This window comes from Hermetia illucens, chromosome 2, assembly GCF_905115235.1.
Source record: "Hermetia illucens chromosome 2, iHerIll2.2.curated.20191125, whole genome shotgun sequence".
Classification (NCBI taxonomy): domain Eukaryota; kingdom Metazoa; phylum Arthropoda; class Insecta; order Diptera; family Stratiomyidae; genus Hermetia; species Hermetia illucens.
In genome coordinates this window covers 162373910-162396335 of record NC_051850.1, presented here as the reverse complement: position 1 = coordinate 162396335, position 22426 = coordinate 162373910, and the positions used below count along the sequence as shown (strand labels likewise).

The window sequence follows — 22426 nt, the reverse complement described above, 5'->3', positions numbered from 1 at the left end:
ACTACTTCCATGGTAGGAAAGCATTCGTCTAAGGTGTCAATGAGCATGTGTGGGTTAATGTGGAGTCTGAATGCCCACAGGGATCTATCCCAGGTCCATTTATATGGAACACGATGATGAACTGTTAGGTGAGCTTAATTCGGTGGTTAAATGCGTTGTTTTCACGAATGATCCCTTCATTTTTGTTGGCTGGGAACAACCAACTCAAGCTCGAGCAGCGAGGTGCTAACTACATGTGCGACATTAATAAGTGGTATGTTAAAGTTAGCGTCGCGATTTCAACAGAAAAACACTCGCGATGTTGCTGAAGGGCAACTTACGTCGTTCGCCACTTGTCAATTTGAACAGAGTGAATTTTAAATTCCAGTAGAACGCATGTACATTCGCCTGCATCTGATCGAGCTCAGGAGAGGTTTAACTAAATTGAAATGTATGTTGCGACGTGTGATGGATCTAAGCAGGAAAGCGGCTAGATCCATATACAGTTCGACTCTTTCTCGCACTTTCTACATATGGGTCACCTTTATTATATAATTTTGCGTTGACGATGCAGGGCAACGAACTACTCTACGTTTGTCAGCGTATCTTCCTATTCAAATATTGTTACATCCAAGAGTCAGATTGAATGGAACGAATGTAGGAAAGGTCGGGTCACATATGACTATGTAAAATGTATGGCTGCCACAGGAAGTTCTATCGTGGACCTTGGGATTGAGATGAACTTCCTAGTGATGAGCCACAGTAACTTGAGTAAGTTTCTCTTCTCGCGGAACCTTGCCTCCAGTCAGGGTTGGGTTCTTTTGGGGCAGAGTCAGATGACTGGTTTCATGTCCTCTGTGTCTGTCCAACGTACTGTGATATCCGCAATCTAGATGACATGGGCGATATCTAGATCTAGATCAACTATTGATGCCATCAAAATGGTTACTGGCTTGGCCGAAGATGCAATCCACGAAAAGAGCAATACTAGCAAATATTGCATAGTAGTGACCCTGGATGTGAGAAATGCATTCGATTCGGCCAATTGGAACCTAATACGGGAATCTCTGGCGAAGATTGGTATTCCCGCTTATCTTGCGGCTATTGTCAACGGCTATTTACAAGAAAGGAGGCTTTGGTATGACACCGATGACGGACCCCAGTAGTACGTTGTCTCCGCGGGTGTCCCGCAGGACTCCGTACTGGGCCCACTGCTGTGGAACATCATGTACAACGATGTACTTAATCTTCCTCTTCCGGAGGAAACCACGGTAGTGGTCTACGCCGACGATGTTGCGCTGGTTGTGGTCGCAAAGCACCTCGAAGATGCTGAGTTATACTCATGCTTAGCGATCAGTGCTATTAAGGGTTGGCTAGAGAGTTCTGGTCTGACAATCGCGGAGGAAAAAACAGAAGCGGCCCTCATCACCAAGCGCCATAAAAGAAATTTGGCCCGTATTCAAATTGGGAATCATATCATCACTTCTAAGCCTGCCATCAAATACTTGGGAGTGATGATAGACGACAAGCTTAGACAAAGCATCCACCGCAAGTGTGGCCCTGGCAAGGATGATGCCGAACGTGAGAGAGCCACGGCATGCTTCCAAATTGCTTAGAGGTAGGATAGTGTGTTCGATCCTGCTCTATGCAGTTCCAGTTTGGGGAAAGGCATTGCAGGTTGCATTTAACGCTAACAAACTGAGTTCAGTCTACAGAAGAACAGCCCTAAGGCTGTGCTCGGCATTCAGGACTGTCTCAGATGATGCAGCATTCGTCATCTCTGGAATGATGCCCATTGACATCTCGGCAGATGAGATGACGAATATATACAATATAATGCCAAGTCTATCTCTCCTTTATCGCAGACGAAGAACGCCGAAAGGGAGATATCTCTAAATAGATGGCAAGAGCGTTGGGAATGCTCGGGAAAGAATCGGTGGACACACAGGCTCATCCCTGTCATTAAGGATTGGTTGAAGAGACGGCACGGTGAGATTAATTATAATCTTACTCGGTTTCTCATGGGGCATAGAGGATATCGCCAGTACCTGTTCAGATGGAGTCCCAGAGCATGTATTCTTCCACTGTCCAAGGTTTGTTTGGGAAAGGAAGAACTTAGAGGAGACTCTAGGAGAGGTGTTCGTACGAGAGAATGTGGTGGGAAGAATGTTAGCATGTCAGGAAGACTGGGATGCGATCAACTCCATGGTCGTATCTATTCAGAGCAAACTACGAAAGGCAGAGGAGACTAGAAAAGCGCGGTTACGTACGCCGCGTAGAGACGAAAGGGGACCAAGCTAAAATGAGCTGACTCCACCCCGTGATGTAATACCGTATGGTGGTTCCACGGGGCTTGGGTTGAGTCGGGGGTAGTTTTAGTGGGTAAGAATCCCACACGCTGGCGTGTCCAGGTCAGTGTCTTTTGAAGATTTCCACCTCCTCAAGAAAAGACAGACATTGAACCGATTTTAATAAGGTTTTCTTTTGCAAACAAAACCTTAAGAAACGAACTGAAAAGAATATCATTTCATTAAGTCAGCAACATGCAGAAACTTGACCGTCACTTTCACATGCTCTCTACATTGCGACATTCGAAAAAGGAGCGGTTCCCATAATGACTGCATATTAAAATAGAAAATTGTCTTTATTGAAAAAATTAATATATTAGAATTATTCGCGCCGCAAAATTAGCAGAGCAAGCTACGTTTCACTCTCCGACACGGACCGAATTTTTTAATAGCAATACCCAAAAAAAAAAACCATACAGAATAACAATCCTGTAAGCGAAGAACAATTAGAGGACATCAATTCAAAACAAAAAAGTGACCCGAACATAAAAGATTGCAATGGTTTAAATATTATAATTTTATTAGAGTGTGACCAAACGGAAACAAAAAAGGCTGAGAAAAAGATGACTGAGGATGACTGTTGAAGAACCATTGATAAGAAGAAACGCACTGGATGCCCCAATCAAAAGGCTGATAAAGCGAAAATAATATACGCGAATATAACGCAAAACGTACTTTTAGCTGCATAGTCCATATAGTGTGAAATCAGGATATAAACAGGATGTAAGCCTTTAGAAAGGCAACAGAAAGCACATTACAGATAACACAAATGACGGAGCACACACCATAAACAACACAGATAGCATAGAATCACGGTGGTTTTCGATCACACGCAATGATGTACAAGAATATCCGCTAACAATTACGAAAATAAAGAAGGATCTGAATAGAATTCCGGAAGTCCCGAAACCACCGTCTAAATTATTTAAAAATATTGCTATATTACGCGCGATACCACACTAGACTGGGCCGAAACTGAGAACGTGGGAAATAATACACAACGTTCGACGCAAGGCCGCTACTCGGTTGACTCACAATTTTACCAAGAGTTCATCGAGAGCAATGTGAAAATGAGAAAAGCAAATGGTGCTCTGTTGGGAAATATTTCTGCCTTGATTTCTTAGAGTTAGAATAATTGATTGATAATGATCTGAACTTGAAGAAATATCATCCAAACCAACTGGGGAAAATCAGAGGTAGAGAAGGTAACAATGTTTTCTAATGCCTATGAAGGACGGTATCGGCTACACAAAACGAAGTCAAAATGCTTCAATGGCGAATAAGAATATAAGGCGATTTATCATTACCTACTTTACTATCAATTCTGAAAATTTCAGTAAATTAATTAAAGTGTAGCTAGACCAGGCAGCAGCAGCAGATCGAAACCAATCCCATGATAGAGTCCCCAGTACTACGTAATATTGGGCCGGTGGGTTCAACAGTTCCCCTACCTTAAATCAGGGATACATATGCACAGGGAAGGTATACCTGTAATCAAACCTAAATCTCAACCTACAACAGATTATGTATAGAATGCCCTGTGAGCTGGGGCTTAAGAATGCACTCAAAGCCTACCCTGCTTGTCGTAAAAGGCAACTAAAAGGAATAAAAATTTCTGGGCTATCAACTTACATATTTTGAAACTTTATTGGTACCGAGATGTCAACAACGTCTCGGATAGGGAGCCACCTCACGCACACGACTTTTGGCTGTCGAAAACGGACTATCATTGGGTTCTGGAATATATCCATGCTCCTCGGCAACGATAGCGAAGGTCCTCAGAATGCTCGCTTTCTTCAACTTGAGCGGGAATTCCAGCGATATAAGCTGGACATTCTGCGCGTAAGCGAAATAAGATGGTGGGACTCTGGAGACTACTCTTCTCCCTCTTATCACACTAGTGACAATATGCTTCTGTACTCTGAAAAGCCAAGTGATAGCAGACGCGAATCGGGTATCGGCTTGCTTCTGACAGCTACTGCAACGAACACTCTGTAGATATGGAAGCTGATTTCTGACAGACTACTAACTGCAAGAACCCGGTTCCGGTTAAGGAGCATCAAAATTATACAATGGTACGCACCAACGAAGACTTGCGATATAGTGGAGAAGGATGCTTTACAGGAGCAATTAAACGTGGATCAGGGAACGCTTCAAAAAGGTGACATTGTGATCGTGATGGGTGACCTAAATACCGAAATGAAATCTGACATCTTGGTTGTACACGGTTTTGACGACCGCAACGATAATGGTGGGAGGTTCGTGGATTTCCGCAACTCCACCGCCTTGTCATTGGTGGCACATTATTCGAGCACAGAGCTTGCCATAAGGTCAGTTGGATTTCAACTGACGGACGCCGTACGTAGATTTAGGATATGTCTCCTGGATGTGCGTAACAAGAAAGACACTGAAATCGGCCTCGAATGGGATCATCATTTAATGGTCGCTTACGTTCGCTTGCTTGTTGTGCTGCAATCCCCTAATTTCAACATCGATCACTTGTATGACCCAGCTGTCGCCCGACAGTTGGAGAGCTATCTTGCTATTCGGACGGCAAATATACCGAGTAGCCCAACGGAATTTATCGATGAGCATTAGGCTTCCAGCAAAAACTCACTTTCCTCGGATGCTGCACAGGCCATCAGCCACATCATAATGGGGCATCATAGGATCTGGCTGACTACGAAATCGTAGAAGCGGAGCGATGAACGAAAGGGGTTGAAAGCTCTATCGTTACGAGTGATGGCGTGCGCGATGCGTTCGAACTCTAATTCCGAACGAAATCCCGATAAGTTCAGTATAGTGTACGCCGGACTTATCGGGAGAAAGAGAATATGCTATTGCGCTGATCAGGGTAGCGAAAGATATCGCAGATCGCAATGATTTCAGAAATGTATAACGTATCACGAAAGAGCTTGCATGTGGCAGCAAAGCATTCGATGGTTCTGCAAAGGACGTCAACGGTCGACTTCTAAGCCATGATCATGAACTGAAGAGGTGGAAAGAACACTTCACAATGGTTTTTATCCATATCACATCCGGTAAGATTCCTCGTCTTGTAGATGAAATGGCTAGTCAGCATAACATGTGAATACGGACTGTTCCTCCTCCAGAAGAGGAGTCATGTCGGCCATCAATGCACTCAAACGAAGTAAAGCCGAAAGGCTTGACGGTCTCCCTATAGTGTTGTTTATCGCTACACCTGCAGTTAGTTTAGTTTAGTTAAATGGGGGGAGCCGCAGCTCCGAGCACTCAGGCCATTATTAGGCCCATTGTACTATCCCCGTAAGTTGCCTATTCAATGGCTTCCCGCCTACGGTGTTCGCAGGCTTTAGCGAATCTGAGAACATTCTCAAGAGGCAGAGAGTGTGCAGATTCTTCATTGAAGAAAACCTTGCCAAGGTGTCTTCGTCTGAGATCTGAGGATGCCGGGCAGCTGCATAAAAAGTGCAGGGCAGTTTCCTCCTCCTCCTCACATTGGCTGCACACAGCCGAAACCACTACCCCAATCTTTTCCATATGGTAGTTTAAGGGGCAGTGTCCCGTCAAAAGCCCTACTAGGGTTTTCATGTCCCACTTCTTAAGGGACAACAAAAATACCGCTCTAGTGGCCCTAGGCTCCTTCACAAGGATTTTCGCTTGCCGGCAAGAGTCCAAATTTCTCCACTCGGTTGCGTGAATCCTTGCAATTTCACCTTTCAGAGTAGACTTGACAGTAGATGGTCGGATTCCAAGAGCTGGTTCTGGGCCCACCATTGTGGATCCAGACCCTCGGCGAGCCAGTCTATCAGCCCCCTCATTACCGGCGATGTTAGAGTGCCCCGGCACCCACATCAGGAATGTTTCGTTCAGTCGGCCAAGTTTCAGCAGCACCTGATGACAACTCCACACCAACTGGCTTGATATGTTGTTGCCATCCAGTGCCGATAATGCCGCCCGACTGTCGGAACAGATTCGAATGGTGCGACCCCTCCATTTTTGTCGCAGACATTCTTCTGCTGCCAATGAAATGGCATATATCTCCGCCTGGAATATGGTCGTCATTTTTCCGAGGGGTCGGGCCAGTTCTATAATCGGATTCTCCGAGAACACGCCTGCACCCGATCCATCCTCCGTGACTGACCCGTCGGTGAAGATTATTAGGTCTGTAATCTGAAAAGACTCATGGCCACTTGTCGACCATTCTTCTCTTTCGGTGATTACGACAGTGTATGTCTTTTCAAAGACGAATCTGGAAACCATATGATCGGTCGGCATCAGGGCTACCGGATGTTTTTCAAGGAATTTCCATATAGACGCATGCCCGTTGGATTGGCCGCCTTTCCACGCCCCAATGGTATCGAGCCTATATGCGTCGTTGGCTGCTTTCCGTTTCACCTCCAAGTAGATGGGGGGTAAATTTAGGATGGCTTCAAGTGCCGCAGTCGGCGTAGTACTCATTGCTCCAGTAATACTTAGGCAACCAAGTCTCTGAATCTGCGTTAGCAGCTTCCTGCTGTTAGCAAAGTTCAGTCTTGGCCACCAGACGATGCATGCATACATCAAAATGGGTTTTATTATGGATGTATACATCCAATATATCCGTTTAGGTGAAAGTCCCCAGGTCTTACCTATCGCATTCCTACAGCACCAGAGCAATCTGCAGGATTTCTGGTATTGTTCCTGGATATGATGCTTCCACGTTAACTTGGAGTCGAAATGTACTCCTAAGTACTTGACTGTTTGTGCCAGCTGGATTTCCGCCCCTGCTAAGGTGGGTAGTGTATAGCTGCCCCACCTGACGTTCTTAGTGAACATAACTAGTCCAGTCTTTCTAGCGTTCACCGTGAGTCCATTGCGGAGGCACCAGCTGTGGATTACATGCAGAGTTGCATTCAAGCGGTCACATACTGTGTCCGCAAACTTGCCGGTAATTATTACGGCTAGGTCGTCCGCAAATGCTTGCGCGAAGACTTTTTTGTCCTCCAGGAGCCACAGCAGGGTATCCATCACCAAGAGCCATAACAGTGGAGAGAGAACCCCTCCCTGTGGGCAGCCCCTGAGACATCCTGCTTCAATAGACTTCTGGCCGACCGATATGTGGATTTTTCTCCACTCTAGCATGTGAAGGATCCAACTGATTAGCAGCGGTTCGATTCCATGCTGTCTTGCCGCATCACAAATTGCCGCAAATGAGGCATAATTGAAGGCACCTTCGATGTCCATGAATGCGCCTAAAGCGTATTCTTTATCGGACATCGCCTTTTCAATTTTTGCCGTAAGTTCATGGAGTGCTGTCTCCGTGGATTTGCCTTTCTGGTAGGCGTGTTGCCTATGGTGAAGTGGCCATTTAGGAATGTGTGTATCCCTTATGAACCGATCTACTAATCTTTCTAGTCCTTTTAGCAGAAAGGACGTTAGGCTGATCGGTCGAAAGCTTTTTGCGTCTGTGTAGGTGGGTTTTCCTGGTTTGGGAATGAACAACACCTTCACATCCCGCCATTTAACTGGAATATAGGCGTGTGCTAGGCATGCCCGATATATATTCCGAATGTGTCGACCCAGGGCATCCATTCCTTCTACTACTAGCGCAGGAATGATGCCATCCGGACCTGCAGACTTATATCTGTGGAACGAGTTAAATGCCCATTTCACTCGCTCCAGTGATACTACTTTGCATGCCAGATTCCAATCTCTCGGTTGAGGACTGTATGCACCTGTTGGCCCCGAGATTAGATTTTGGATGCTGCCTGGGAAGTGTACTTCAAGCAAATGATTTGCCGTTTCTTCATCGCTTCCTGTGTACTTCCCACTCTGTAAACGTAAGTAACCCAGTTTCTGGCTACGTTCTTTGACCAGAATCCGCTTCAGCTTTGACGTTGCCTCAAGAGAGTTAGTCTCTTCGCAAAAGCGTCTCCAAGATGATCGTTTAGCCGATCTTATGCTCTTCTTTAGAGCCTTCTGTGCCTCTTTATAGCGATTCCAGCTAGTGCTTGATTCGCCCTTCAGAGCACGATTAAGGAGCATCCTTGTCGTTCTCCTCTGTTTTGCCAAATCCGAGTTCCACCATGGTGTTTTACCCTTCTTTGCCATCTTGAGTGGACAGCTTTCTTCGAAAGCTTCTCTCATGCTATTTGTGATCATCTGGGTTGTCTTCTCAATTCCAGCAATGGATTTGATGCGCCTCCCAGGGATCGTGACTCGGGCGTTCAATTCTGTTTGATACATTACCCAATCTGTCTTCCTCGGATTCCGAAATGGAGTGGGTGGAGGTAGATCCATGCCCATAACGAAATCAATGCGTCTGTGATCCGAGAGTGTGATATCGTTTGATACTCTCCACTCTCCGATCAGAGCCGCGATGTCAGGAGATGCCACCGTGATGTCGATGACCTCTCGCCTGACCACGTTGAAGAAAGTGGGTTCATTACCCACATTTAGGATCTGCAAATCGGTTCCTACTAGATACTCCAGTAGTCTCGATCCTCTTGCATTGATGTTCGAACTTCCCCAGCATATGTGGTCAGCGTTGACATCACATCCTGCTATTACCCCCATGCCTCTACTTTTGGCATATTGGATAGCTCTGATGAATGTTCCACTGGGAACGTCTTCTGCGTCGTAGGGGAAGTATGCAGAGCACCATAGTATCTCTTTATCTCCCTGTTGACTTTTTATGGTTAGCTTAGCCGATGTGGTGTCGCCATCACATAGATCGTTAACCAGGTTAGCTTGGAAGTCTTTGGAGACTACCATGCAGGTGCGGGGTCGATCGCTTCCATTGGCATACAATAGGTCAGCATGTTGGAAGTTTAGGCCCCTGACTGCCCCACCAACAACCCACGGTTCTTGTATGAGGTATATAAATGTTTTGCAGCTATTGATCCGACGACTGATAAGTGCAGTCGCCGCTTTACAATGCTGCAAATTTACTTGGGAGATGTGGCACCTCATTTATGTTTCAGATGTAGATGCCGGGGGCTGCATGTCCCCTTCAATGGTTTTAGGAGCCGACACTTGTAACGTGACGGTCCCCAGCCCATAGTAGAGCCGGCAACCCGATTTTTCCCGAACTTTCTTAACATCAGGTTCGGGAACGCCGATAGTGAGAAAAGTTCCCGGCCTATCGGTTCTCTCTCCTGTTTTGCTGCCTAGCAGCAACCAGGTGGAAGTGTTAAGGTTGTTCTGTACACCAAGTTGTTCCAGAACCCCGACACCATTTCGCTCTTCTTCTGGAAGCCAGAGAAAGCACTTCCTGATCGATGGCAGCTCAGAGACCCTTTTCAAGGTTAGTCGCGCACCCTCCCACACATCGTTAAGGGAGGAGCAGTACTGCCTGAGCCACTCGTTCGTGTCTTCGTCGGCAAAGTTCAGCCGTAACATTTTACGGTATACACCTACCGACTCAAAGCAAAGCTTAATGCCTTGCGCAGACGCAGTCCTTACAGCTAGGAGGAGTTTCCTTCTAAGCTGTTCGCACTGCTCAGTATCGTAGCCGGATGGATTAGAGTCGTCATATAGGACCCATCCATCGGCTTCGATAGCCTTGGCTGCAAATGAAGGCCTAGCCGTTGCCGGCCGAGCCCTCTTTGCCGCCTTTTGTGTCGAAGAGTTAGGATCGTCCGAGGACCGCTGCCGCTTTGGTTTCCCCTTAGCCGCAGGTGCCCCGAACGCTCCTTTCCCCTCAACCTTGGCACAGCTCTTTGGTTGTGCGTTGCCCGGAGGCGGTTTGCCCGAAGGCGGTTTGCCTGAAGGCGGTTTGCCCGGAGGCGGTTTGCCCGGAGGCAGTTTGCCCGAAGGCGGTTTGCCCGGAGGCTGTTTGCCCGAAGGCGGTTTGCCCGAAGGCAGTTTGCTGTCCGTGGACAGGTGCTTACCCATGGACAAGACTTTAGCCTCAGCAGGTGGCGCCGATTGGAGCCTGGGGTCAGGAGTACTGACAGAAGGGGCCTGCTTCGGCTCATCCGTTAAGGACTGGGTCCCAATTGAATTGGTTCCCACTTGAATAAGTGGGGAATCTGAGTCTAGACTCAGGTTCTCCATCGATGAGCTCAGGGTTGCCCCTTCACTCGGGGTTGGATCGTCACGATCGAAGTTTAATTGTGTTTGCTTACACCTGCAGTTACTGCGGACCTACCATTTACACTCGTACGGAAATCCTGCGAATCCGAGACTTTTCCTAGAGAGTGGAAGTACGGAATGATCGTTAAGATAGATTTCAAAGAACCCGTTTTGAGTGTTACAATTGGTGAGGTATCTGCGTGCTCCTTGCCGTTGCAAAGATAATAACTAAAATAATCCTGGAACGCTACAAAGACCATCTCGAAGACTTGATTGACAGAGAGCACACTGGTTACCACTTCGGATTCTCCTGCATTGAACACATTAACCCTCTGCGGATCATTTTGGAACAGTGCGCAAAGTTTAGATCTTCGCTACACCTGCTCCTTATCGATTTCGAGAGAGCTTTCGATAGCATGAACAGGGAGTATATCTGGAGTGCTCTATGCAGGAGGGGCATTCCGGAGAAATTAACAGCTATTATCACAGCGACATATGATGGCGCAAAATGCCACGCGCTGCACCGAGGTAAAGTCGCGGAGGATTTTGAGGTCCAAAGCGGGGTCCCCCAGGGTTGCATCTTGTCACCGATATTATTTCTTCTTTTTATTTAAAACCAATGTTCTCCGTGTGTCGGGACAGCTAAGTGGTTAGAGCACAAGGCTGTCGTACGGAAGATCGCGGTTCAAATCTCACTGGTGGCAGTGGGATTTGTATCGTGACTTCACGTCTGATCCAATTGGATTGCTGCACCAACAATTACTATTATTAATGTTCTCCGTCTGACGGGCCATCGCAATCTCCCTATCTGCATTAACGACAAAGCATCGAGGACATTGATCAATTTATGTATCTAGAAAGCGTGGTCTCTACCGACAGAGGCACCGAACTAGATTTTGCCTGCCGCATTAACACCACTAGATCCGCTTTCGCTGCCTTGTCTAAAATCTGAGAAGGCAGTTATTTCAACTCCACGATCAAGTTGAGACTGTTCGGTGCTAGTGTTCTTTCTATGTTGCTATATGGGAGTAGCACATGAAAAGACATCCCCACTGTCACCCAAAGGCTCCAAGCACTCTCAACCACAGTGCCGCCAAATTAATGAATAGATCACACATTAAACAGTGGCGACAACTGCATTGGTGGCTACGTCATGCAGTGGGAACCACTCTCCCAAGATGGCCCCAAGGGCATTTCGCACAGAACAGTAGAGAAGGAGTACGGGCGTCCTGGGGGAAGCTGAAGCAGGGGTAGTCGTAGTTGAAAATCTAAAGAAAAAAACCGGGTTGTGAGTTTTCCGAATCCATGCGCACGATCGGATGGCTTCTTTTCCAAACTTAAGTTGCAATCGTTACTTGAACCGGGTGCAATGCACTTGATTGAGGATACACCAAGTTTTGTTCATGGTATAAAAAGGGCTGAGGGATGGCTTAGAATATGTTCACGTACATATGTACACACTGCTTTAGGTCAAGTAGGTACAGCACATTATACATGCGCTAACTGAATCAACAATTGTAAAGGCAAAAAGCCATGAACTGGCTGACAAAGGAAATAGAAAGTTGTTTTTGTTTCGGGGAAACAGCCGATGACTATTTTGGTCTTGGCTAATATACTGGAATCGTGTTGATATCAAGTGTTCTGATGAAATACTAGAAGATTCACTTTGGGTTTTGTGAAGGGGTCAGGAGAAGTTAACCGATTAGGGGATGGCAAGTAAAAATTTTAATCATGACAGAAGTTGGAACAGTGAGTTTCACTTTTGTGTGGAAGTGCAGAATACAAAAGAATAATAGAGCTGTGGCGAAGTGAATGGAAAAGTATTCACGCAACTTATAAAACGACTGTTTTCGCGTGTCGAATTCCGAGATACACGGCCAATTGGTAAATTTATAAGAATGTCAACCGGGAAGCAAAGAAAGCAGTCGCGGTCACCCCAGGCGGACCATTACAAAATTCTTTACGAAAAACTGGACACTCGGGATGGCGAGAAAGATCTGTATCGACTTACCAAAAGCCGTAACGAACGCACACAGGATATCGAACAGTTCTGTTGCGTTAATGACAAGAACGGTACTTTGCTTACCAACCGTCGAGCCACAACGGATAGATGGCGAGAATACTTCAAGCAGATTTCAACTGAAGAATTTGCTCCTCCTCCACTTCCACAATCATTGCCGGCATTCGCACCAGTTCCACCTGTCAGCGCAACTGGTGCTCAGAGGTGGCGGCGAGGAAGATGGGGCGGCAACCCTATCGGCCAAACCAAAACCAAGTGGCCGAGGAGAACCTCCATAGTGGTGGCACCGGGAGACGCTGTAATCACATTGGTTTGCCGGCCGTGATTCAGTAGGCGAATGCTCCAAAGGCCTAATCAGGGCGATCAGACCCGAGTCTGCACGGAGACTCATCTGAAGTGGCAATTTGGTCACGAAAACTTACCAGGGGTATACTGGTACCATGGGAACCGGGAAAGCCCCTGGACTCACATACTTCAGGTGAACTCCTGTTGTATGTGAGGACAGCTCGGTTATTTGCGGTTGGCCCCCCCTAGTGGGAGCTTCATGGTGGTTGTGGTTATGCTCAAGCGAGAAGAGAGCTTCGGGCCTCGACGTGGTGTTGCGTATCAACACGGGTGCCGTACTCCTTAGTTCGGTAGAGATTTAGGTAATTCTTGCATCCACCAGTATGAATGCTAAGCCATGCACTTGGTATAGACTGGTACCGTTGTTGAATGTCTCAGCGGGGCTCTGATTATGGTCACAAAATCAATCCGTGTCTGAAGAGGACCGTAGGATTTAAGTCTCACGACAGGTGCCTACGTAAAACACCATGGGATTCACCGTCAGCGCAACTGGTGCTCCGAGGTGTGGGGGGCGGCAACCCTGTCGGCTGAACCAAAACCAAGTGGCCGAGGAGAAACCCCACGTGGTGGCACCGGGAAACGCTGTATCGCATTAGCTTGTCGGCCGTGATGCAGTAGGCGAATGCTCCAAGGCTTAATTAGGGCGATCAGACCCGAGCCTGCACGGGGACTCACCTGAAGTGGCTTCGGCCACGAAATCTTACCAGGGGTATACTGGTACCATGGGAACCGGGGTAGTCCCTGGACTCATATACTTCGGGAGAATTCCTGTCATATATGAGTACAGCGCGGTTGTTTGCGGTTGGCCCCCTAGTGGAAGCTTCATGGGGGTTGTTGGTGATGCTCAAGCGAGAAAAGACCTTCGGGCCTCGGCGTGGTGCTGTGTTTCAACACGGGTGCCGTACTCCTTAGTTCGGTAGAGATTTAGGTAGGTCTTGCATCCACCAGTATGAATGCTAAGCCATGCACTTGGTATAGAGTGGTACCGTTGTTGCTTGTCACAACGGGGCTCTGATTGTGGTCCCAAAGGACCTGATGACATTGCATCTGAGCTCTGGAAAGCGAAGAGCTGCGACCCAACACTGTGGCTCAAAGAATTCTTTAATCGAGTTATTCAGGAAGGCAAAACACCATCTGACTAGCAAGAAAATACCACAGTTCCAATATGGAAAAAGAAATGTAGTCAAGCAGAATGTTCAAATTACCGTCCGATCCGATTACTTTCCCATACTATGAAGATTTTTAAACGTATTCTTGACAACCGTTTTCGCGAAATAGTTTAAATCACCGCGAATCAAGCCGGACTTGTCAAAAACTGCGGAACTACCAACGCAATACACGCTGCGCGGTTACTTATGGAGAAACACCGTGAGAAGCATCGCCCTCTTCACATTGCATTTCTGGACCTAGAGAAAGCGTTTGACCGTGTGCCACACGAACTCATCTGGTATGCTTTACAACAACAGGAGGAGAAGGAAGGGATGAAGAGGAGGAAGGGAGGGAAGAAGAGGAGGAGGAAGGGTAGGAAGAAGAGGAGGAAGGGTAGGAAGAAGAGGAGGAGGAAGGGTAGGAAGAAGAGGAGGAGGAAGGGTAGGAAGAAGAGGAGGAGGAAGGGTAGGAAGAAGAGGAGGAGGAAGGGTAGGAAGAAGAGGAGGAGGAAGGGTAGGAAGAAGAGGAGGAAGGGTAGGAAGAAGAGGAGGAGGAAGGGTAGGAAGAAGAGGAGGAGGAAGGGTAAGAAGAAGAGGAGGAGGAAGGGTAAGAAGAAGATGAGGGGGAAGGGTAAGAAGAAGAGGAGGAGGAAGGGTAAGAAGAAGATGAGGGGGAAGGGTAGGAAGAAGAGGACGGGGAAGGGTAGGAAGAAGAGGACGGGGAAGGGTAGGAAGAAGAGGAGGAGGAAGGGTAGGAAGAAGAGGAGGAGGAAGGGTAGGAAGAAGAGGAGGAGGAAGGATAGGAAGAAGAGGAGAAAGAAGGGTAGGAAGAAGAGGAGGAAGAAAGGGAGAAGAAGAGTGAGTTTGGGGAATACCCACCTGCCATGCTACTATACCGGGAATGGATTTTGCGGAAGTTACCGAAGAAGAAATTCCACGAACCATAAACAGCTCGAAGAACTGGAGGGGTCCTGGTCTGAACCGGGTATAGAGTTTCTGGCGCCAAAAGTTCACCAGTATACAACGTCGGTTGGCGCATGGCATAAATGATGGCGTTCACTGCGGGGTTTACTTACCTTATCCGCAAGAAGGACACGTTGCAAAACCCCGCAGACATAAGACTGGTGGCTTGCTTACCAACTTTCTTTCTTTCTTTCTCTCATAACGTTAATTATTAGTGGAAGGGTCAATGCCCACTTCGAAACCAACATTCGTGGTGCTAGGACGAACTTAAGGGGAGTTTTGCAGTCAATTACTAAGAATTATTTTAATACTATTATACTATTAACTTTCTTTGAAAAAATATCGGTATGAAGGGTATTTCGGAGCCCAGGCACCTTATACTTGCAGCCTCCTGCATTTTTTCAGATTTTCGGTTAAGTAGTTTCTGAGAATGGGTCCGTGAAAGAAATGATTACTTTCGGCCCCCGCGCTGCCCGTTTTTCGAACAGATGTCAAAACTCAGGCTGGCATCAGAAAGTACTAATCGAGACGTTTCATTTGGTATCCAACATGACTATATTTTGTAAAAATAATTGCACCCCCTTTTGCATATATGGAGACCCCCCCTAAGTTCGACCTAGAATGATGTAATGTATGTATGTATGATTTATATGCGTGGGCGTTCACCGTTCCCACCGTTTCCACCAAATTTGTTGTGAATCGCTACAACCGTTTCCGAGGAAAATGCGTGTGACGGACAGACACAGTCAGTAAACCGATTTTAATATGGTTTCGTTTTACAAAAAGCCTTAAAAAAGTTCATGCAAAATAATTTCCATTGTGTTTGTTTTTGTCGCTAATATACAAGAAAGGCACATCGAGTTTCTAAGCGGCACGGAATGCATATACACGGGTTAAGTACGAACTGCAATTTGCTTCGTCACGCTTACACACCGCGAGCTCAATTTCGCAAGCCGCGTAAAGGAAAAAGTTGGCATTTCATTTGAATATTTGAATCAAGTTTTATAAAAGAAATTTTTATACTGCTTAAAACATATGAACACGAAACGTAATTACATAAAACATACGTAAGAACACTCAAAAAATGCTATTTGCCAAGTCAAGCCTCTTGCTACGTCTCAAGCATTCCGCCTAAGCCGATAATCATTAGAATGCCAAGGAGATATTACTAAAGGAAATTCTAAATAATATTTTCAATTGTAACTTTTCGAGTGGTTTTGTCGACTTTTTGCTCTGGAATTTGAAACCTTACATTTTTTCTTAAATGAACAACTAATTTCATTATGGAGTCTCTAACTCGAGAGGACCAATTCTCTCTTAATTGATGATTCCTTATGATGTTGATTATTGTTGATTTGCAGACCCACGGAGCAATTAAGGACATGTGAAATTCTGTTAAATGATATGTAAGAGACCAAGATGTTCAAAAGAGCCCCCCTTCCCGTGGCTGGCTAACATATAAGTAAGCAAGTGAGTGTTAACGGAACACATTCGGTGCATCTTCAATATTTGCGGGCAGACCTTCACGTCAATTTCGCCAACTACTTAAGTTTTGGGGATAGATCTCCCCTCTTGGTCGTCCCTGGTCATTAAGGATGATCTTCTGACCATCATTACAAATGATAGCAAGCTGGCAAAAAGTAACCATACAAACAAAAATGCTATAGAGCTAAATTGCTTACCTGTTTAGTCTCCAGATTATTTGCCTTCAACACTATTCGACAATCGGATGTCATCGGTGCACGTCCTGTCCACACGGCAAACTTCGTCTCATCACCTTCTATATGCTCGGTAATACCCAGTTCTGCAAAGAAAATGCAACAGGAATTAGTAACATAGGCTACTGAAGTATTTCTTATAGTTTGGCAAAACCTCCTCTATAGTCAGAAACTTGTAAACACTTCAAACTTCACTTACCTGTGGTTATTAATTTATTTTTAAATTGATACTTGACGGATCCACTAGAATCCTTCACCTCTTTGGCAAAAAGTAAATACAATTCGAATAAAAATACACGACGATCACGACCTTTACGAATAATTTGTTTATTGTCCCAAACAAGGAATGAATCCTGGAAAATAAAACCAAAAATGTTCATTCGTTCTCCTCAGAGGATGGAGAAATATCAATGCATTTACCTGAAGAACCACCTCACCAAGTCCATCAATGGAGACATCACAATTTTCAAGCAACGATAAATGCATTGCATCGTTCGCTTTCTTCGGAACGTTTAACATTACTTCAAGACCTTCCTTAATTTCGCCATGTCCTTCTTCACAGCACGTCAGTAAATCTTTAAGAAGCAATTGGTACTTTGTAATCCGCTGAACAGGTTTTATCAGAAAAGCTGGAAGCGGATGTTCGATTTTGTACCGTCGTTGCAACTCTTCAAAGTAGGTGCCGCTGTGTTGCACCATGAGATTATTTGAAAGCGGTTTGTTCTTGCAATAGTGCACGTACCTATAGAGAAGGATATTTATAGAATTATACCACCTGGGCCTTTTAGGAATTCTCTCAAACTTACATGTCAAATTTCGACGCCCATGTCACGAAACAATGGCCAACGTCCTCGGGCATGGTTTCATATTTCTCCAGTTCCTTTAAGAAAATATTTTCATGGAAGTTGTATATTTCTTCCATGTTCCCGAAGAGAACATCCTCCTTCCCGAGTAGGCCAGCAGGCACATTGTTTCCTGTGCGAAATTCATGCAGAAAACATTTGATGCACGTCTCCAAATCTTTCACGTACGTCCGTTCGGTTTGCATTAGTTCTGCCATGATGAACTCTTTGCGACGAGCGGATTTTCGTTTTTCCTCGTTAATTTCTTTCGTTACTGTCGAAGAAACTAATTTTGCTTCGAGAGTGGGGTCCGAGTGTCGATCACCTGCAGAGCCTGTGGATGGGAAAAATTTTAGAGTGAAAGTTCGGTAATAGGTATAATGGGGAGTTAGCAACCTGAAGTGGAACTCAATGACGAAGATGTATCCTCTTGTGCGGCCGACACTCCCAGAGACTTTTCCAACTGTTCCCGATATGAGTCCATGCGATTGCTGAAGTCTTTGAAGCTGTAAAGGGAAGGCAATGTAACCGACCGGATTAAGGGGAGAGATGTTTTCACACATACCGATTATCGACAGCTGCAACCCACTGCTTGATGGAACTAGCGTGAGCATGACCCTTCTCCACCAAACTGTCAGCAAGTTGAAGCAACAGTTTGACTCGTTCTCTAGTCTCTTTCGCAGTCCCCCTGAATTCATTGTGCTCCTTCAGCAGTCCTTCTGTTTCGTCCCTTGTCTTCCCCACGAGATTCGTCCTGGAGGATAAATACACCTCTCCCGTATTGTGGATCCACTCTATTGCTTGTTTAGCGGAACGTTCAAACAGAACGAACTGTTGACATTGGTCCAAACTCTTCTTCCGATGAGTCCAAAACTCCAGAACTTGGTTCTCTTGAGCTAGCAACTTATCTAGTATTGACTTAACCCTACTTTCACAATTTCCTTGCGACTGGTATTTGTAATATTGCTGTGATCGCCCAGCGTATTTGAGGAATGTTTCAGCTGTTCGCCGAGCTAATGTGCAGGCTTTGAGGAAAGCCTCCTTTTGCTCCTGGTGTTTGGCAATCAATTGAACAATTGCCTGGGCCTTGTCATTCGAACCTCCACCGCCACACCAATCTTCTTCTCGACGATATTCACGTTCCAAACTATCCAGCACGCTACACACCTGCTCGGCTGTTTTGTAGAAGTTTATAGAAGCTGTGACGAGTTTGTGTCGCTCTTCTGCGCAGGTGACTAGTTGTTGCCACTTTTTCGTAACATCGTCTGAGATTTCACGAATCGACTGCGGATCGTAGTGGTTTGCGTTTATCAAAGCGTCTGCGCGGTATTTCACTTGCACAGCCGACGTGTGAGTCTTCTCTATCGCCACCTGGAACTGTTCATGTTCTTTGCGCAGTTGCTCCGCCTCGTTAAGGCTGTTGGGAGTCACAAAGCTTGCAACAAGCATTGCCTCTCCGTTCCGAATCCACGAGATCACTTGGTTCGCATCGTTCTGGAATTGACACAACTGAACCGCTTGTTCCAGCTTTGATCTTTTCACTTCCGAGAGATCCTCTAAATCCATCTCCCGATCATGGAGGAAATCTAGCAAATACTGAATTCGAGCCTGGGCGGTGTGAGTAGAATCTGCCATAGCAATGAAGCCTGCCGATTCGAACATCTGCAGCAAGTCCTGTCCTTGCTGCAGAACTTCGTAGGTTGTATTCTGCATATGCGTCACGGATTCATTGTGCAACCTCAACAGTTGTTCGGCCTTTTGGTAGTCCCGCGACAGTTCAACGTGCTGCAGTTCTTCCGCCCACATTTCCAATTGCGACGAGACTTCGAGAGCATCACGCTCGAAATATCGCAAACGCAGGATCAAGTCTGCGCGAAACTTTCGAGCTGACCACAATTCTTCAAGCTCCACCTTCTGTTTCGAGAGTTTTTCAAGAGTCGTTTCTAAGGCTGAGATCGAGCCCGTATTGTCAACATATTCGAGTGAGCGCATCTCCTGCAGTAATGCCTCGCCTTGTGCTATAGTTTGCAAGCAGCCATTCAGAGTGCTTTCCTGCTGATCCTGATACTGTTGCATAAGTCTTTCGATTCCCTCTAAATTTTCCTGAGATAAAACAGTCTCGTCCGTTGAAACTTCCGTGCGTAGCTGATCAATCCAAGAAGCTACCTCCTTTTCCGACGTGTAAAATATCACCGCCATTTCCAGCCGTCGCCGCCGTTGCTCCACACGTTCAGCAAACGACGCAACCTGCAGCTCGAGCTCACGGGCCACTGAGTATATTTCATTGGGATCGGCTTCTCCCGATCGCGCCAGATCGTCCGCCGCGGATAGTAGCTTTTCCGCGTTGCTGTATGTGTTTTGGGCCACGTTTTCGAAATGTTCGTGACTTTTCTGGTAGACACGAGCCTTTTGCAAGTTTCGCCCAATTCCAGTGTTTTTTCTTAAGAATACTTCCCCGTGGTTCTTCAACCAATCTAATACTTGCTTCACGTCCTCCTGGAATAGTCGGAGCGCCAGAGTCTGGTGCAGTCGGATTTTCTCCTGATGCCACTTCGCTTCCAGCGACCTGTGATGTCCGAGGATCTGATGAATCACTTCCAGCACGTGAGATGCTCCCTCGCTGTAGTCTTGGGCGGGATTTGCTCGCTCGTATTTGTTAAAGCCACTGTTTTTCCGATGGTCCGGCACTCCCGGAGGCGGAGGTTGGTGACATACTTGCACGAGATGGTCTAATTGGTAGAGCAGCTTTTTACTGGTCGAGTGCACTTCAGTGTAGGCCTGGCACATAGCTTCGTAGAGAGACTGATGCGTCCTTATTGCTGTCTCCAAGCTTTGGATATCTGAGGGCAGGGGCTGTGACGCTTGACAAGCTGCCGCCCACGAAGAAACGCTATTGCAATACTGTTCGGCTTTGTGATGGAATAAGACGCTGAGCTGCAGCACTGCCGTGCGCTCGTCTAGCCCCGCCGCGAAGTCCTTCCATGTGCGGTCTAGACGCGTTGCCAGCGTCTTTATTTGTTGAGCTGCGTAATGATTACCTGTAAGACGAACAAGAGTCAAATATGTGACCTTAGGGTAACCAATAGAGCAGTTTCCTTACTTTCTATTAAACGCCCCGCAACGGCCAATATCCTTTCAATGTTAACTGAAACATTCATCGAAGCCACCGCAAATTTCTGGTGCTCGTCCTGCAAACTCTTCGCCACTGAGTATTTGTGGCCGATCTCGACGTAGCTCATCTGGAAAACATCGCGATTATGAAGGATCCAGTCGAACATCTTCTCGCAATCCTGCTCGAACAGACGCCACTGGAAGCACTGGTCAAGTTTGGTCTTTTTGTGCTGCCACAGTGTCAACAGGTGCTGCTGTCCGTTGTGGATGTGATCCAGCTGCCTCATCACTTTGTTTATCGCGGCCACCATGTCCGGGTTCGACGACACATTGCGGTAGTTGCCGGGCGACCCCATTTGCGACGAGTGGGACCCGTCCTCGTGGTGGTTCACGTTCAACTTAGTGATCAGCTTTTGACCCTGCACGTCAATATCTTCTATAGGCAGCTTCAGGATTTTCTTCTTCATTTCGTTGTGATGGTCCAGACTGTGTTTAGCACCGTTCACGTCCTCCGCGAAGTCGTTCCGACTGAGATCTTCCTGGAGATCATCGATTCGGTCCACCATGTCACTTGCATTCCAGAAGAACTCCTCGATCGCCAGGCGGGACTCAGTCCAGTGGTTGTTGTCGTAAGGCTGGCTGCCGTCCAGTTCGCCCGGCAGTTGGTGGGGCTCCGCCACCTTTGGTAATGCATCGATGGAGACCGTGGTCGTCTCAAATTTGTATTTGTGGCTCGCAATCGAGGCGCGCTGCTTCTGCCAGAAATTATCAGGTTTTATTAACACCACATTATGAATATTCGCGCTGAAGTGTTCTTGCAGAACTTTGAGTATTGTCTTCACATTCGTCGAGCAGTTCCCGTTGCCTCGCATGTCGATGACGACGGTGAAGCCCAGGTTTTTCGCAGAATCGCTGTAACGGAAAATTTTCAAACACAATTCCCAGCAGAAAGGAATATTCCCTACCTTGGTATCATTATTAGGTAACTGAGCAACCGGCGGAGATCATCAGGCTTGAGGCGTTCGCGCCGCGGGTTCGCAGGGAAGCACAGCAAAGGGCCTCCCCGCCTGTCGCGCCCTCCCGTCAGGTAAACGATTTTCTCCTGCAGCAGGGGCAGGATGTCCCGCGCTCGCTGTCCGTCCATGGTCACAACCTTCCAATCTAGTCCCGAAAAGCGCCAAGCCCACTCCAAATACCGACCCGACAAGGAGCACTGTTGAACTTGAAATGGGACCTCCTCCACCCACCGTCACTCAAAATCTTCTCTTGCACATCTACAATTGCGATTTTCCCGTGAAATTTCGTTCTTAAAGCCACAAACTAGAGCCCGCCCGGTGCGCTATGGTGGCGTGCATTCCACAAAGAAAATCCAGGTGCTTGGGGCAGCGCGAAGCCGCAGTTTTCGTGTTTCTTGTTTTTTTTTCCGCGATGCCTTCACACAAATCAATAAAAGTGATGCCCTTAGCCGTCTTCGACTTCTTCGCTGCCAACAGTGAATGACATTTCGCGCACGAGCGACTTCCGTGCCAAAATTCGTAAAAGTTACAAAATTCAATTGAGATCACGCACAACTGTCCAATTTTTTCGCATTAGGCCATTTAATTTCTTCGAGTATTTTGGGTCGCGATTTGTTTGAGAATTTTTCTTCCCAAATTTAGTGCTTCTTTATGTTAACAACTCACACACACACGCACTAAATTGACAGACGTCACGACCGACCGCACCAATTGCCAATTGGGACGATGCGAAGTTGCATCGTAATCGAGAGCGAGGCTTTCAACCAATTTTCACCGTAGATAACAACCGGCGCCACTATTTAAAATAAGGGTTAATTACGTTCATCAAAGATACATTTTCCGAGCAGAATAATTATTTTAAGGGAGGTCGCCACTACCGCGGGGATTATTATCTCCAA

At 46.6% G+C, this 22426-nt stretch overlaps 1 protein-coding gene across 1 annotated transcript in view; it reads right to left on the bottom strand.

The window, feature by feature from the left end:
• Positions 1-22196, bottom strand: part of LOC119647431 (triple functional domain protein) — a 120044-nt gene extending 97848 nt beyond the window's left edge. Inside the window, exons 1-8 of the mRNA XM_038048339.1 lie at positions 21477-22196; positions 20501-21423; positions 17966-20438; positions 17797-17906; positions 17365-17734; positions 16979-17300; positions 16758-16911; positions 16523-16644 (exon numbers count right to left, since the gene is read on the bottom strand). Of these exons, the coding sequence (XP_037904267.1) occupies positions 16523-16644; positions 16758-16911; positions 16979-17300; positions 17365-17734; positions 17797-17906; positions 17966-20438; positions 20501-21423; positions 21477-21655 (4653 nt within the window). The 5' untranslated portion in view covers positions 21656-22196. The remainder of the gene's footprint in view (positions 1-16522; positions 16645-16757; positions 16912-16978; positions 17301-17364; positions 17735-17796; positions 17907-17965; positions 20439-20500; positions 21424-21476) is intronic.
• Positions 22197-22426: the final 230 nt, after the last annotated feature.